We start from the raw sequence: 15,714 nt of genomic DNA, 5'->3' as shown, positions 1-15,714 counted from the left end.
TAGACGAGACCGGTAAACTGCTCCGGATTCAAGGGAAAGCTGTAGTACACATGGCCGGCCTGTAGATGGCCACCAAAAAAAAGAAAAAGCTTATTCTATGAGTAGGCTATATGAAAGCGTTAGTATTTCACACAGGTGTTGCCAAATAACTAATTATCTTGCCAGCCAGATGCGCATATGACATATCTAGGTCATATCAATTTAATCAGCAGAGGCTGCAGAGGAGCAGTGCTGCTTCTCTCTCTGAGTCTGCACACACTGACTGACCAGCTAAAGTTTATGCCTACTTTAAACCATAATATGACAAACCTTGGATTAATTCTTCTGAAAACGAGCAGCAAGCACAAAGTAAGTGATTCACACATTCAGGCGGGCATTATTGGAAATGGATGCACCGCGAACGAGTAGCTGTGTGTAGCTGCTGCGCAGCTGACCACTGCGATAAGCATTATGACAGGCGTGTGGCGAGAGAGATAGAGAGAGAGAGAATTGATATATAAATAGAATGCACTCGTCTCTCTCTCTCTCTCTCCCCCCCTAGTTAGGCTGTGCTGCCTAACTTGTATAGCCTATATATACTAATCTATTCTACACTACACCATTTAATAGTAACAATAATGTAGAAGATCATCCGTTTTTTTCTTGTCTTTCCAGATTGGTAATCACCATAATTTATATCTGTTCTCCAAAAATAGCTCATCTACAAGCTCATGCATGTGGGCTGCAGATCGGCTATTTTTGGAGAAGAGATTTATAGACATTATGTGAAAATATAAAATAGCTGTGATACTTATGTGGTTATGGTGAAATAAACCATTAACACTGGTTAGTTTGGAGGGGGTGAGGGGACTATGACATCACCGTTTCAGCAAATTAGGCGGCATTTGCTATACACACGGAGACGAGAAAGTCGCGTCTCCAAACTTTCCCACTCTGGAAGGTGGTTTCAAAATTAGCCGTTTAAGTCCCCCAAAACGCCGTCTCCGTGTGGCAAAAAGGGCAGATCGGCTAATTACTTGCCCAGGTAACTCAAAATACATCCTTGTGTGTACACCACCTAAGGATAACAGTCATTTGTGTATAGGGTAAACAAAACTGTCCCCTGGGGGGCCCCTGTACTGCTTACTGCCCTATCAGAGCACCAAATTAAATCTCACCTGTTGTGGCCTGTTAGATAGAAAGGAGAAATACCATCTAATCAGAACATTCACCTTCATCTCAGATAACTTACGAAGAAGAATGTCTGGATGGATTGTATTAAAGGCTGAGCTAAAATCAACAAAGAGAAGTCTTGCATATGTTTTAGCTCCCAATGCTTCAATACACGGTGTGTTAATGTTGAAATCGCATCACTAGTTCCCCGATTCTGTGCATATGCAAATTGATGTGGATCTAGTGATCGCTCCTTTCGGAGCTACTCAGTTAGGATTCTCTCCAGGGATTTGACCACATTGGAAGTTAATGCTACTGGCCGATAGTCATTATTCTCTTGTGGACGGGGCTTTTTTGGGACTGGAACTATAATAGATTTTTTTCCAGATTTCTGGCACAGTATAGGTGTCCAAGGATAGCTAATTATTGTCTATTAAGTTAACTAACTTTCCAGGCTCTTAAAGGTCTGTCTAATATGGGCCTGCCCTATATATGGTGTCAGCTCTCAGTGACAGTGATTTTTATATTTTACTGTTTACTATTTCTTATTGAATTTCACATGGTAGTTATCCTGTCTTGGTACCATAAACATTGAGTCCTCATTAGATATCTTTCAAGGTGACAGTTCACACCTGCATTCAATCGTACTTGATTGTTATCACATATATATACACCTCACTTCCTGTTGTCTTGTCACAATGCTGAGGAAGGCCCACCTGGCAGAAATGCATCTGTGGTCTCGTCAAAGGTAATAAAACCATGTGAGCATCTCCTGCTCAGATGTAAGTAACTACTGCGATCACTACCAACATTCACCGCATTCACACTGTGGACATTTGTCACTTAAATTGTCACCCGGGGTGGCATTTCCTCCAAACTCACAAATGTGAATGTGAGAGCAAGATGGCCGTGGTGTGGATATAGTCAAATCTAGTAATACTATCAGTCTTTTAATGCTTGTGGCAATACTAGATAGATAGATACTGTACCTATCTTTATTATCCCACGGGGGGAAATCAGTCGCCCAGAGGCAGCACAGCAGTTAAGGTTACAGCTTACATTTAAGCATAAGAAAAATAAGTACTGTAGTATACAAGAAAGACAAGATGCATCAAGAAACAATGATAATACAAATACTACAGAGCAAACAAGGTTAAAAAATAAGGCATCTATATACAGTCAATCAGTGCGTCGTCAAAGTGTATCACTATGTCTCGTCATCATAAAGTTATCACTGCGTCTGTAACAGAGTTAGAAATATCCTTGTATTAATTACTACCGTTACACGTCTCGTCATCACAAAGTGTATCACTGCTTCTCGTCATCACAAAGAGTGAGAAATAAAGTCCACAGTGCAAAGCCAAACCATAAAGTGTCCATTGGTCAGTGCAAGAAATACTGAATCTCACCACCTTTTTATAAATTAAAAATAAATCCAGTTTGTGGTAAGTGTTTTTATCCCCACATTTCAGGTGTGTGGGAGAGGGGGGGAATCTGTATATTTTTGACACTGACTCAACTACCACCATCACAAACTTCCACAAAGCACACCATCACTACATCCAATAATCTAGTCTAGTCAATCTAGTTGTTTAATGTAGTAAAATCAAAATGTAGTCTAGTTCAGTCTAATCTACCCCAGTTTAGTCCAATGCTATTTAATGCAAACTAATCTAATCCCTTGTTTCTAGACCGGTGACTGCATTATGAGCCGTATGCTGTCTGTGGACCTGAGGCCGTATCCTATGGAGGATGATGACTACGGGAGAGAGCAAGAAAACATCTCCTTTCCAGCCGAGGCCGACCTCACTCCAAGTTCAAGTCAACTTGATTGTTAATGACATGTCACATTGCAGGCATTGATCTGGCCAGGAATTTACCGCCATTATTTTTTTCATATCTTCAATACAAAAGTAATTGTTTAATGGTTCGTTTTGCTGATCTGAGCCAAAGTTCACAAGTGCTAATGTTTAATACACTGTTGTATTTAATACTTAATACCTTCCTAATGGTTCTTTAATTTTTATTGCAAACACCAACTTGACAGAAAGGAATGTTTTCTTTTTCATGATAACAATTTCTTTCAGTTGTTTTGCATTTGATGTTCCATTCATTGTTTTGTATTGCGTTGTACCTGCTCTTTGATGGCGGTAACTTTGTACCTGCTCTTTGATGGTAACTAGATTAAACCTTCGGTTGAAGTGTCATTCAAAGATGTGTTTTTTTTTTTTGCCGTGCCCAAACAGCAGGGCTCCAAACGTGGCTATGTTGGCTGGCCGGTTGGCCCATTGATCAGTCCGTACACCACTTCAAACATTATTGATCTTTTGGTTATCCCTTGGCCCTTTCTCTAGTGTGAGCAACATATGGCCTGAGGCCAGCTGTAACTGCCAGTGAACCATCTCAGTCAAGCCCATGGCGTCTTCAAAGAAAACATTGAAGTATTAACAGTTTGCAGAATTGCAGTACATTTCACGCACAACTCAATACAAAAACACTCACCTGTGAGTGGCGTCGATGACCAATAAAGCACTACGCTTGTTTACAAGAGGGTCAACCATGTTCAATTCATAACATTTAGAGACATACAAATATACACTTCTATATAGCCAAAACAGGAAATCATCATCAGAAGGGAGGTAAAAAGGGGTCTGTGGCAGTGTGGCTAGCGGGTACGTGTCCTTCCTGACTCCACAGATTGGCAGGTGAACTCGCATGTCTTCACTCAGAACTTAGTGTTGAAACCAAGGCCACAAGATGGCAGCATTGTTTCTTTTTCGCCTCATGCTGTGGTGATCTGAATCAATTTTAAGAAACCATCAAATTTGACATGATGTACAGATGTAGGTTACACTATTTTAGAGAATCCCCTTTGAAATCTATTTTATATTGCAAATTTCATACATGGGGAAACTAAATTTGATTTACATTTAAAAACAAAGAATCCCACAAACGTGCCAAAATAGCCTACTGCAGGCTATAGCCAATCTACCTAAACTGAAGTTTTCAGATAATTGGAGTGGAGACTGGAGTAAAATTACAATATTAGTCTATTAGCCTATGTTATGTATAGGCCTATGTAGTGGAGTAGAACTTATACTTAAGTTACTTAGTTAGAAACAAAGCAATGTCAAAATATAAAAAATGGGGAAGTATGTAGGCCTACAGCATTTTGTATGTACACTACAGCATTGTGTAAACATTATCACATTTTTTAAACAATTAGCTTTTTTTGCAGTAACTTTGGGACAAATAGCAGCATTGTTTCTCAAGACTTTAATTCAACCATTGCCATGAGCATGCGTGAAGCTTGCACTGGCCTTCCACGTGACTACTGTGTACGGAAGTGTGCAGCCTGCCCAGCAGCACCATAGACATGAGCATAATTTGACAACTGTCTGCGCTTGTCGGGTATTTGACAATAAAGTAAAGAGGGCTACGTCTACATTGGGACACATTTTGATTTGGTTCTGTTTAAAATATTTGCAGTAAAACTATTTTTGCATGGCACAGAAATAAGCCATCTGTCTGTCTGCTGACCGTCTGAAGGAGAAGTCACAACAATGGGAGCGGAACAAAGCGGGGAGTCGGAACATCAACACAAGCATTCCGATTACAGCTCATCAGGTGAATTTTCCAGTGCTGTTCTTTAGTTGATTACTTAAGCAAAGAAATAAAAATCAAGAAATATGTAATAAAAAGCAGAAAACGTGGCGCGTCGCGTCAGGGTACTTGCTGGCCATGGTTCACAACTTCACATGACGCCCGGCTCGTATACTTCATGATCATGACTATAGCCTAAGATTTATACTCTCGTAGATGTTGATAAAATACATCTACGAGAGTCCAAATCTTAGGCTAGATGATCTAGCCCTGAAACGTTACATGACACATGTCATAATCGTGAAGTACGAGCGCCATGTGAACCATGGCTAGGCTAGATCATGACAGTCATGTTTCAGGGCTATAGCAGGGTACTTGGATAGCCCCTTTCGGCACCCTCGGTTACCTTTTCTGTATTTTGGACGGCGGTACCGTAGGGCCTACTGTTCACGGTCCAAAATACATAAAGGTTAACCGAGGGTCCCGAAAGGCTTGGGTACTTGGAGTGGATATAGCAATTTGCAGAAACATGAGCCCTATTTAAAAATATACATACAAATATTGCATCATGTATTTGGCCCCTCATTTGAAAAATACATTAGATATAAGATCAAATCTCTGTCTCTCTCTCTCTCTCTCTCTCTGACCTTCACTCTCACTCGCTCGCCACCCATCTCTTCACTGCCTCACACAATGCCAAGCAGTATTAAAGCAGTATAACCAGTTAATAAGTAGATAATCCTAGTTTGAAAGCTGATATGTATATGTATGTATGTATATATATATATATATATATATATGGAATGTCAGAACAGGTCAGCTCCATATATGGAGATCTAAGGGTTTGAGGTCAGATGTAAAGTTGCTGGCCAGCTCTATATATGCAGATCTAGGTGATGATCTAGTCTTCTCCATGTATGGACATCCAGGGTTTGGTGAGGTCAGTGTCGGAATGCGGAAGTGCTCATTCTATCTCAATGGAATAGTTCCAATGTTTGGAACTCTAGCCCATGGGCACCCGCTTTGCGTCGAGATCAAAGCGTGTCGCCACTTTCTTACTATTCCACTCGGCATACAGTGTATGGAGGCGTGGTCGACCACCAACTGACAGACTGACGGGAGATTCACGTTTTCATAGTAAACTATGCTGATGGACTGTATGAATGTGCTCTTTGCAGTGGTGCCCTCCCCGGCCAAACATAAGGCCAAGATGGATGACATAGTGGTGGTGGCTCAGGGGACACAGTCCATGCGGAACATACACAATGACCCAGATGTCATCAAGCTCCAGGAGATTCCCACATTTCAGCCACTTCTGAAAGGTAGCTTCTCTTCCCTTGATATGTCCAAGTCTGTTGAATTGTTTTATCTTTACTTATTTAGAGACTGCATGTGTAGTAATTGTCTCACTTCCCAGTACAGTCACATTAAACTGTTAGTCACTGAGCAATGTCACTTGGAACAGTGGAGTGTTTAACCCATTGAGACCTGAGACAGTTTTCTGAAAAACGTGTTTATATGTCAGTGAAACCTTTTCATGTCAGGGAGCCCCACAATTATATATCTCTGCTGTCCGGAGGAAACCTCGTAACTCCAAAATGTTCATTTTTCAGGAAAAGAAAAATATACATATTTTAAGGAAATTAATTAAACCATATATTTTTTAAACTATGCAATACTGCCTCATTAAAGTTGGTGTTGTGACATTAGATATTGTCAATACTTGCAATATAAGGAGAGAGGTGGTGGAGTTAGCTGTTTTAGCAGACAGTTTGAAGGTCCAATGGAGTTAAAAATCAAAAATGGAGTTATGAGGTTTCCTCCGGACAACAACGATATTAGCAGCCGACCCCCATCTTGAGTTAAAAACGTTTGCTGTGAAAGAATATAGATTCAAAGATTTGTGGCACATTTTCAAGATTTTTCAATAATAGCAGATCTACAAGCTTGTGAGATCTGCCATTTTTCAACAGCTATAAATTAATGGTTAAACTGGTTAAAAGCTAATGTGACACAGATGCGTCCTCAGGTCTAAATGGCTTAGAAAGAGTCATTTACTTTACACACTGGTCTTGTGATTTTAACTTGTGCTGAGTCGGCTCAAACGGACTTCAGCACGGGAAATTGCTCGCCTGCGGTTCGCTCTGCAGTGCTTCTCGTTGCTCAAGAACGCTTGATCCGTCGTCGTAACATTCTTTTTGACTAACTACTTCCTAACGAAGTTCTCACCAAGTGGGCCGAGTGGTCCGCCTCGCTGGAGGCGACAAAAACTATGCCTAAACCACTAAACCTTCCCAAAAGAAAGGGGAGCAGGGCAAAATACAAATGTTGTTTTAGTCTGTGTTTTGTATTGTAGCTGGGTCTGAATTCGTTCAAAATCAACAAAATCGTGCACTTGGTGACAAGTTTTTGATTTTTGGTATGGTGGTAGGTATGGTTATAAGGTTTTCAAAAACCATCGCAAACGAGTTGGGAGCGCCACCTAGTGGTCTGTTTGCAATGAATCTAATATTAAATGGGTCAGTCTATGGTTAAAAACCATAATAATTGATAAAAGAGATTTTTCAATGGATTCTATTAGTATTGGGTGTGCTAAATAACATACTAAAAAATTAGGAAAAAATTACTTCTGGAAAGACATCATTTTCAAGATGGCGTCCACGATGGCTGCCGGGAGCTTAAAATGCCTATAAACTGGGATTTAATACATAAAAAATCATAACAATTATGCACTTGGTGACAAGTTCTTGATTTTTGGTATGGTGTTAGGGATGGGCATAAGGTTTTCAAAAACCATCGCAAACGAGTTGGGCTCGCCCCCTAGTGGTCCGTTTGCAATGAATCTAATATTAAATGGGCCAGTATATGGTTAAAAACCATAATAATGGATAAAATAAAAAAATCAATGGATTCTATTAGTATTGGGTGTGCTTAATAACATACTAAAAATGTAGGAAAAAATTACTTCTGGAAAGGCATCATTTTCAAGATTGCGTCCACAATAGCTGCAAAATGCCTATAAAGCTTGGATTTAATATGTAAATAATAATAATAATAATTGATAAAAATAGATTTTCCAATGGATTCTATTAGTATTGGGTATGCTAAATAACATATAAACATTTTGGGTGAAAATAACTTCTGGAAAGGCATCATTTTCAAGATGGCGTCCACGGTGGCCTCAGTAAGCTTAAAATGCCTATAAACTGGGATTTAATACATAAAAAATCATAACAATTATGCACTTGGTGACAAGTTTTAGATTTTTGGCATGGTGTTAGGTATGGGCATGAGGTTTTCAAAAACCATCGCAAACGAGTTGGGCTTGCCCCCTAGTGGTCTGTTTGCAATGAATCCAATGTTAAATAGGCCAGCATTGGATTCATTGCAAACAGACCACTAGGGGGCGAGCCCAACTTGTTTGCGATGGTTTTTGAAAACATTATGCCCATACCTAACATCATGCCAAATATCTAAAACTTGTCACCAAGTGCATAATTGTTATGATTTTTTATGTATTAAATCCCAGTTTATAGTAATTTTAAGCTTACTGAGGCCACCGTGGACGCCATCTTGAAAATGATGCCTTTCCAGAAGTTATTTTCACCCAAAATTGTAATGTGTTATTTAGCATACCCAATACTAATAGAATCCATTGGAAAATATATTTTATCAATTATTTTGGTTTTTTTTTTTTACATATGAAATCCCAGCTTTATAGGCATTTTGCAGCTATTGTGGACGCAATCTTGAAAATGATGCCTTTCCAGACGTTATTTTTTCCTAATTCTTTAGTATGTTATTTAGCACACCCAATACTAATAAAATCCATTGAAAAATCTCTTTTATCAATTATTATGGTTTTTAACCATATACTGGCCCATTTGATATTAGATTCATTGCAAACAGACCACTAGGGGGCGAGCCCGACTTGTTTGCGATGGTTTTTGAAAACCTTATACCCATACCTAACATCATGCCAAAAATCAAAAACTTGTCACCAAGAGTATAATTGTTATGATTTTTTTATGTATTAAATCCCAGTTTATAGGCATTTTAAGCTCCTGGCAGCCATCGTGGACGCCATCTTGAAAATAATGCCTTTCCAGAAGTTATTTTTTCCTAATTTTTTAGTATGTTATTTAGCACACCCAATACTAATAGAATCCATTGAAAAATCTCTTTTATCAATTATTGTGGTTTTTAACCATAGACTGACCCATTTAATATTAGATTCATTGCAAACAGGCCACTAGGGGGCGCTCCCAACTTGTTTGCGATGGTTTTTGAAAACCTTATAACCATACCTACCACCATACCAAAAATCAAAAACTTGTCACCAAGTGCACGATTATAACGAATTCAGACCCAGCTATTGTTGCTCCCTGTGGTCCTTTCCCCAAAAGGACCACAACGGAAACAGCTTTCTGGTGTCTGTATCCTTTTGAATGTATTTTCAATAAAGTAATCAATCAATCAATGAACCTAACCTGAATCCTGGTGAATCATGACCATAACACCTTTGATTCTGTGACAAAATAAATATGAAATCCGCTCGGCTAAACAAAGGGTATTTATTAAATGTAGTATATCATCATTAATTATTCAAACATTTTCTTCCACTGTTCTGAGACTTCATTTGATCTTGGTTGCTCTGCAGGGGTGCTCAGTGGTCAGACATCCCCAAGTAGTGTATGCCTGGAGAGGCTGGACTCAGGCCAGGTTCTGCAGCTGTGTGTCCGCTACCAGGACCACCTCCACCAGTGTGCTGAGGCTGTGGCCTTTGACCAGAACGCCCTGGTCAAGAGGATCAAAGAGGTAAATACATCTCTTTACCAGCTATCCATTTTTCTTTTTCCATTTATTTTCTTCTTTTCTTTTCTTTTTTTAAATTTTTATCCCACGATTTTGTAACCCATTTTTTCACCCAGTGTCAATTATCTAATGTAATCCTGGGGGCTACACTCCCTCCGCCAACCTGGGGAGAGCAACGGCCTGACCTCATGACAGGGGGGAGTTTCCCCGGTTAGACGTAGCGCGTGGATGGAACACGTTATTCCAACCAGTTCCTTTCCCCTCCATCAGGTGCCCTGGCTGGCCAGCAGGGGGAGGCAGTTTAGAGACCAGGATTCCTGCATGTTTTTTGTGAGGGTACCTACTCTAGGAGACACATGGAGAACATGCAAACTCCACACAGAAAGGCCCTTTCGCCAACCCCACCCAGGGTATGGGCACTGATGTGCTATTGAATCAGTGCTATTGAACACCCTTTACGTCTGTGTGTGAGGGTTTTACAAATATCTAACTATAAATGCACCAAGTGCACTCTCCCCATGCCTTCGGCCTGGTGGAGACAAAATGGAGTTAGGTGGTATCTTCTGGACAGCATTTTACAAAAAATGTTTTAACTGTTGTTTTTATTCCTGACACTGTATAACTAATGAGAACTATATGGTGATGAATGAAAGTAATTAGACTACGGTAGTTATATTTCATGCCTATACGGTATGTCTCCCATCTCTCTCTGTCCCTTCCTCTTTTTCTCTTCATCTCTGACCCCTCTCTCGTCTTTATTTTCTCTCTGGTCCCTACTCGTTTTTCACTTTCATGCATCTGTATTCCTCCCACTTCCTCCCCTCGCCTCCAGATGGACCTTTAGGTCCAGACCCTGTTCAGCATCATGTCCCTCTTTTCTCCCCTCGCCTCCAGATGGACCTTTAGGTCCAGACCCTGTTCAGCATCATGTCCCTCTTTTCTCCCCTCGCCTCCAGATGGACCTTTAGGTCGAGACCCTGTTCAGCATCATGTCCCTCTTTTCTCCCCTCGCCTCCAGATGGACCTTTAGGTCGAGACCCTGTTCAGCATCATGTCCCTCTTTTCTCCCCTCGCCTCCAGATGGACCTTTAGGTCGAGACCCTGTTCAGCATCATGTCCCTCTTTTCTCCCCTCGCCTCCAGATGGACCTTTTAGGTCGAGACCCTGTTCAGCATCATGTCCCTCTTTTCTCCCCTCGCCCCCAGATGGACCCTTCGGTCGAGACCCTGTTCAGCATCATGTCCCTCTGTTCTCCCCTCGCCTCCAGATGGACCTTTAGGTCGAGACCCTGTTCAGCATCATGTCCCTCTTTTCTCCCCTCGCCTCCAGATGGACCTTTAGGTCGAGTCCCTGTTCAGCATCATGTCCCTCTTTTCTCCCCTCGCCCCCAGATGGACCTTTAGGTCGAGTCCCTGTTCAGCATCATGTCCCTCTTTTCTCCCCTCGCCTCCAGATGGACCTTTAGGTCGAGACCCTGTTCAGCATCATGTCCCTCTTTTCTCCCCTCGCCTCCAGATGGACCTTTAGGTCGAGACCCTGTTCAGCATCATGTCCCTCTTTTCTCCCCTCGCCTCCAGATGGACCTTTCGGTCGAGACCCTGTTCAGCATCATGCAGGAGCGGCAGAAGCGCTATGCCAAGTACGCAGAGCAGATCCAGAAAGTCAACGAAATGTCCATGATCCTGCGGCGCATCCAGATGGGCATCGACCAGACCGTCCCTCTGATGGAGCGCCTCAACAACATGCTGCCCGAGAGCGAACGCCTCGAACCCTTCAGCATGCGGTCCGACGCTGATCCTACCAAGTAAAACGCACACACACCAAAAACTTGCTTTTGGCTGGATTTATTTAAAACGTTTTTAAAAAGAGTGATTTAAAAGCACAGTGCCAATCCAGGATGCGAGCTGCCTGTGTGCCCCCCCCCAAAAAAAACACCCTGCGGTTCTCGTTTTATTTGTTTTCCTTGTTAAGAGAGACACCAATCTACTCGGCACTCCATGTCATCGGCTGTCCTTTTTTATGTTCGGGAATGAATGTACCCAACAGAGAGCTGCCCAGCATCACGTGGAACACAGAGAGAACACAGAGGATACATCATACACAGGACTGGGTTCACACCCCATGCAACCTGTCCTTGCGTTGAATGGATTGGAACCTGTGATGTTCCACCCGTTGGGATTTAAAAACTTAACGTAGCACTGTGGACTGAAAGATCACAGAGATAAGGGAACTCGGTTAGATTCCCATTCAAATGCAACATTTAACTGAGGCTGGTGGGGCTCTCCTGAAAACGTTTGAGAGACACTGATCTATGCACGATGTTAACAGTTTGTGTGTTGTTTTTTGAGGGGCACTCATCATAATCTTTCGACCGCGGTCGAGATCATGGATTTCACAATGCCACGCCAGACTTCCCAGTCCTTCATTGCCATCCCCAGTTCCTGCTTACTGATTCATGCGTCCCTCGCGATGACATCAGGGAATGACAGTTTTCTACCTCTGGTCTGCTTTGATGGCCTTGAGGTGCTCTAGCCCCTCCTATGTCCAGCTTTTAGTTACATTACACAAACATTGATATCTTGTATAGGCTTTCAACTCTCAACTGTCAGTAAGAAGTCGGCGATGATGATGTACGATGATAAGAGCGCCCCTCACCTCACATAGGTGTGATTTTCTTTCTATATAAATGGATGGAAATGTGAATGTGTCCCTTAGCATGCATGTAGAATGTATATAGTTTAAGCACAGATGCCCCAGTTGAACTTTACTCAGAACTCTGCTAAATATTGTTGGTGTCATATTAGTTGTGTCATCAACCTATACAAAACATATACAGGTATGAAGATACGCTCCATTAAATGTATCTCCTTCCACAAACCTTCAAATACCCCTAAAGCAGAGTTTTACTACTCTGGCCTTGAGTTAGCCTGGCTAATAAGCCAGACTAATATCACACAACACTGTCGCGGTATATCAGTCTGGGCTGGCTCCACTTGGATTTCATTTCCCGGGGAACATTTTCTCTTTGACGCAATTGGTCAGAGCTACTGTCAGTCAAAAGTCTCAAGCATTGAACGTCACTGTACCAAAGCCCGCCTATATTGCATACCGTGTCCCGATTGGTCCGACCTGTTCTCTGCTGTAGGAAAGAGGCGTGCTACTGAGCCTCGCCAGACCGTAATCCGCTGGTAGGCAACTTTTTTTTGCCAACGGCTGATTCGGTCTGGTTTATTAACCAGGCTAGCCTTGAGTACCTAAAAAGGGACCCTTTTAGATTAAGATTAAGACAATAAAAAATAAAAGAAAAATCTGGTTGAGTACTCGAGTTGAATACTACTGTAGCTGTAGTCTTGGTCCCAACTTCCCAGGACCAGAGTTGAGAACCAATTGCCAAGTAGCTGGTAGAAGAGAAGAATGAGTCATCTACCTTGGAGAAAATGAAAACTTGATTTATTTTTCTGGGTACCTGGGACCAGAGCAAAGCAAACACTTCATGAAGCACTGGATTTTGAGTGGATCCCAGAGGCACTATGGTGATTTAATGAGATACTGGAACTCAAACAACAATACTGTGTGGATATTGTGTGAAATACTGTTTATGAAGTTAACAAACAAAGCTACCATTGCTCTGTGTTGAGAATGATGTGTATTTATTTATTTGGATAATCCTGTTCAGTAATTTGAACAATGTTAAATAAAATTGTACATAGCTTTTGTAGTGTGGAGGAAAAAATGATTCTTTTTCAGACGACTTTACCTTTTATAAGCTTTATTGCAGCATAACCTCCCAAAAGCATGATTGTTTTGTCAACTTAAACCCTTTTATTAAACTGCTAATATTAGTTGAACAGAGCCGGCACTGTACTTTTAACCTACAAGCTCACAATATGTTGTGTTGTAAGCTTGTAGATCAGATATTTTCAGGTAATGTTCCCTCCAGAATAAGGATGTTAGGCTTCAAGTAGTAAAGGGCAATGGAGTGTTAAATGTATTAGAACAGTGTATTTAGTCATACTGTCCACCAGGGAGAGGCAAAAGCAAATAGATTTCCCAGTAGGCCTGTGAGGTTCTCAACATCAATCTGATTTACTTAGTTTTTAAGAAGTGTAACACTTTTCAAAAGAGATTAAAGGAATTATTTAATGAAGATTAAAATTATAAAGGAAGAAAAAATAACCACAGAATGAAAAAAAAGTTAATACAAGACAAGACGACACAATTTAATTCATTAAACAAAAGGTATTCAAATGACTAGAGCATCAAAATAGACTATGAAAACATTCATACTTAATTTCACCCAATGTCCTGTCCTCACTCAGCCTGCTGCTTAACTGCAAATATAGACACACGTGTGAAACTGCCACCCTCAAAGATTTTGATTGTCTTTAGTATAGAATTTGCAATGGACAGATGCATTTCATTGTGAGAGTAGTAGAGGGCTTCGTTAATGTGAAGTTGCACAATGTCGAACCAGCAATATCCCAGATCTATATGGTTTCTGATTAGACAGATCTATATGGTTCAGATCTATATCCCAGATCTATATGGTTTCTGATTAGACAGAGCCATCTTGGTAGCACAGTGCAGTATAAAGGATACTGGTAGGATAGATTGGGGTAGGCAACCTTAGGCATGGGTGCCAACATTGGCACAGTGGAGGGTGATCACTGGCCTAAGTGTGAGAGAGAGGCTTTTTCTTTTACAATTTAGTTTTCAATAAGGTTTTGTCATTTTGAAGTCCCCCTCACATATATCCTGCACATAATTCATTCAAACTCCTAACTCTGGGGCCTCATACACGCGTATCAAACACAATCAAACAAAATGTTTGGTAGTTTAATTTTTTTGAATGGCTGCCACAATGCTTTTCCAATGGGAGTCACATGGTTTGACCAAACATTTGTGTTTGATTGTGTTCTGTTTGATGGTGTTCTGCCACCCCCCCCCCCCCCCCCCCCCCCCCCAAACAAAAAAACTCCCATTGGAAAAGCATTGTGGCAGCCATTAAAAACATGTGTATTCCAATGGAAGTCACGTGGTTTTTCACAAACACTTGTGTTTGATTGCCCCCCTCCCCCCATCAAACACAAGTTTTTGGTTAAACCCATAGAGTATAAAGAAGGAGCGTTAGCCCTGCCCCCCCCCCCCCCCCCCCCCCCCGCTATTCATTTCAGTGGAAGTTGCTCAGTGGCGTTTTGAAGCACCCGGAAGACTTCCGGAAGTATAATTATAACTCAATGGCTCGAGCGAGCGGAAGTTTAGCCTAGCCTAGCCCCGGACCTCAATTTTGAGGTCCGGGCTTTTCACATGACGTCATGAACTTCCATTAAGTGCTGCAATTCCACATTTCACCAGTAGGTAGTGGCATCTTCAATGTTGGATAGCCGTACTGGGGGCTTGGTTAAACCACGTGACTTCCATTGGAAAAGCATTGAGAACAGCATGAAACACAAACGGAACACAAAATGTTCGTTTGATATGTGTATGAGGCCTGAGAGGGAGTCTGGGAGATAGTTGGGTTAAGTTTAATGATCATTATCTTGATGTGAAAGAACACATTTCCAACGAAGAAGAAATACAGGTTTTCTTTCCTTACACAAAATCAGTTGGAAATATTTAATTTCAATGTGGTGTCATTAAACTTAGTGTTGATATGGCACACTGACTATCAAGAAAATTAAAACATGGCACTTCATGTCCAAAAGGTTTCCAACCTCTGGTAGTAATAAGTGAGTATTACTAGGGATTTTGGCAGGTTGACCAATGATTATCAACCTTTTTAATATCTAATATCGTAATGTCCTTTTTATATCATAATCCCATCACTATCAATATTCTATTCCATTCTATTCTATAACTTTCCACTCCTCAAAGTATAATTTAGATTATTAATCAACAGTTGTTCTTGGCAATAAGTGGCAATCGATCTGTATAGCACTTTCTCGTGCCAGGGCACTTAACACAGGATGTGAAACATTTGCAAATAGAATATATTGCCATAGTGTGTAGATGAAAGAATATGTAATGAGTAACTTACAAAATAGGAGATGTAGGGCAGCATTAGGACACAGACGCAAGTATAATACCGTAAACCTTATCGCAACTATTTTGTTGGTTTGAGAAGCAGAATTATCCCAGTTCAAA

At 41.1% G+C, this 15,714-nt stretch overlaps 1 protein-coding gene and 1 long non-coding RNA gene across 2 annotated transcripts; both read left to right on the top strand.

Annotated features, from left to right (window-relative positions):
- Nucleotides 1-1,852: 1,852 nt before the first annotated feature.
- LOC306922823 lies at nt 1,853-3,365 on the top strand. The gene is made up of 2 exons (XR_013789968.1): nt 1,853-1,900; nt 2,844-3,365. It is a non-coding gene; the product is annotated as an uncharacterized lncRNA (long non-coding RNA).
- Nucleotides 3,366-4,465: 1,100 nt separating this feature from the next.
- borcs5 (BLOC-1 related complex subunit 5) lies at nt 4,466-13,306 on the top strand. The gene is made up of 4 exons (XM_079501123.1): nt 4,466-4,779; nt 5,934-6,077; nt 9,416-9,573; nt 11,148-13,306. The coding sequence occupies exons 1-4, from the start codon at nt 4,716-4,718 to the stop codon at nt 11,376-11,378; spliced, it is 597 nt and encodes a 198-aa protein (XP_079357249.1). The 5' UTR covers nt 4,466-4,715; the 3' UTR covers nt 11,379-13,306.
- The last annotated feature ends 2,408 nt before the right edge of the window (nt 13,307-15,714 follow it).

Source organism: Electrona antarctica (genome assembly GCF_951216825.1).
Source record: "Electrona antarctica genome assembly, chromosome: 5".
NCBI lineage: Eukaryota > Metazoa > Chordata > Actinopteri > Myctophiformes > Myctophidae > Electrona > Electrona antarctica.
Note: the sequence above shows the minus strand (reverse complement) of the source record. Positions and strands in the feature narration are given on the sequence as shown.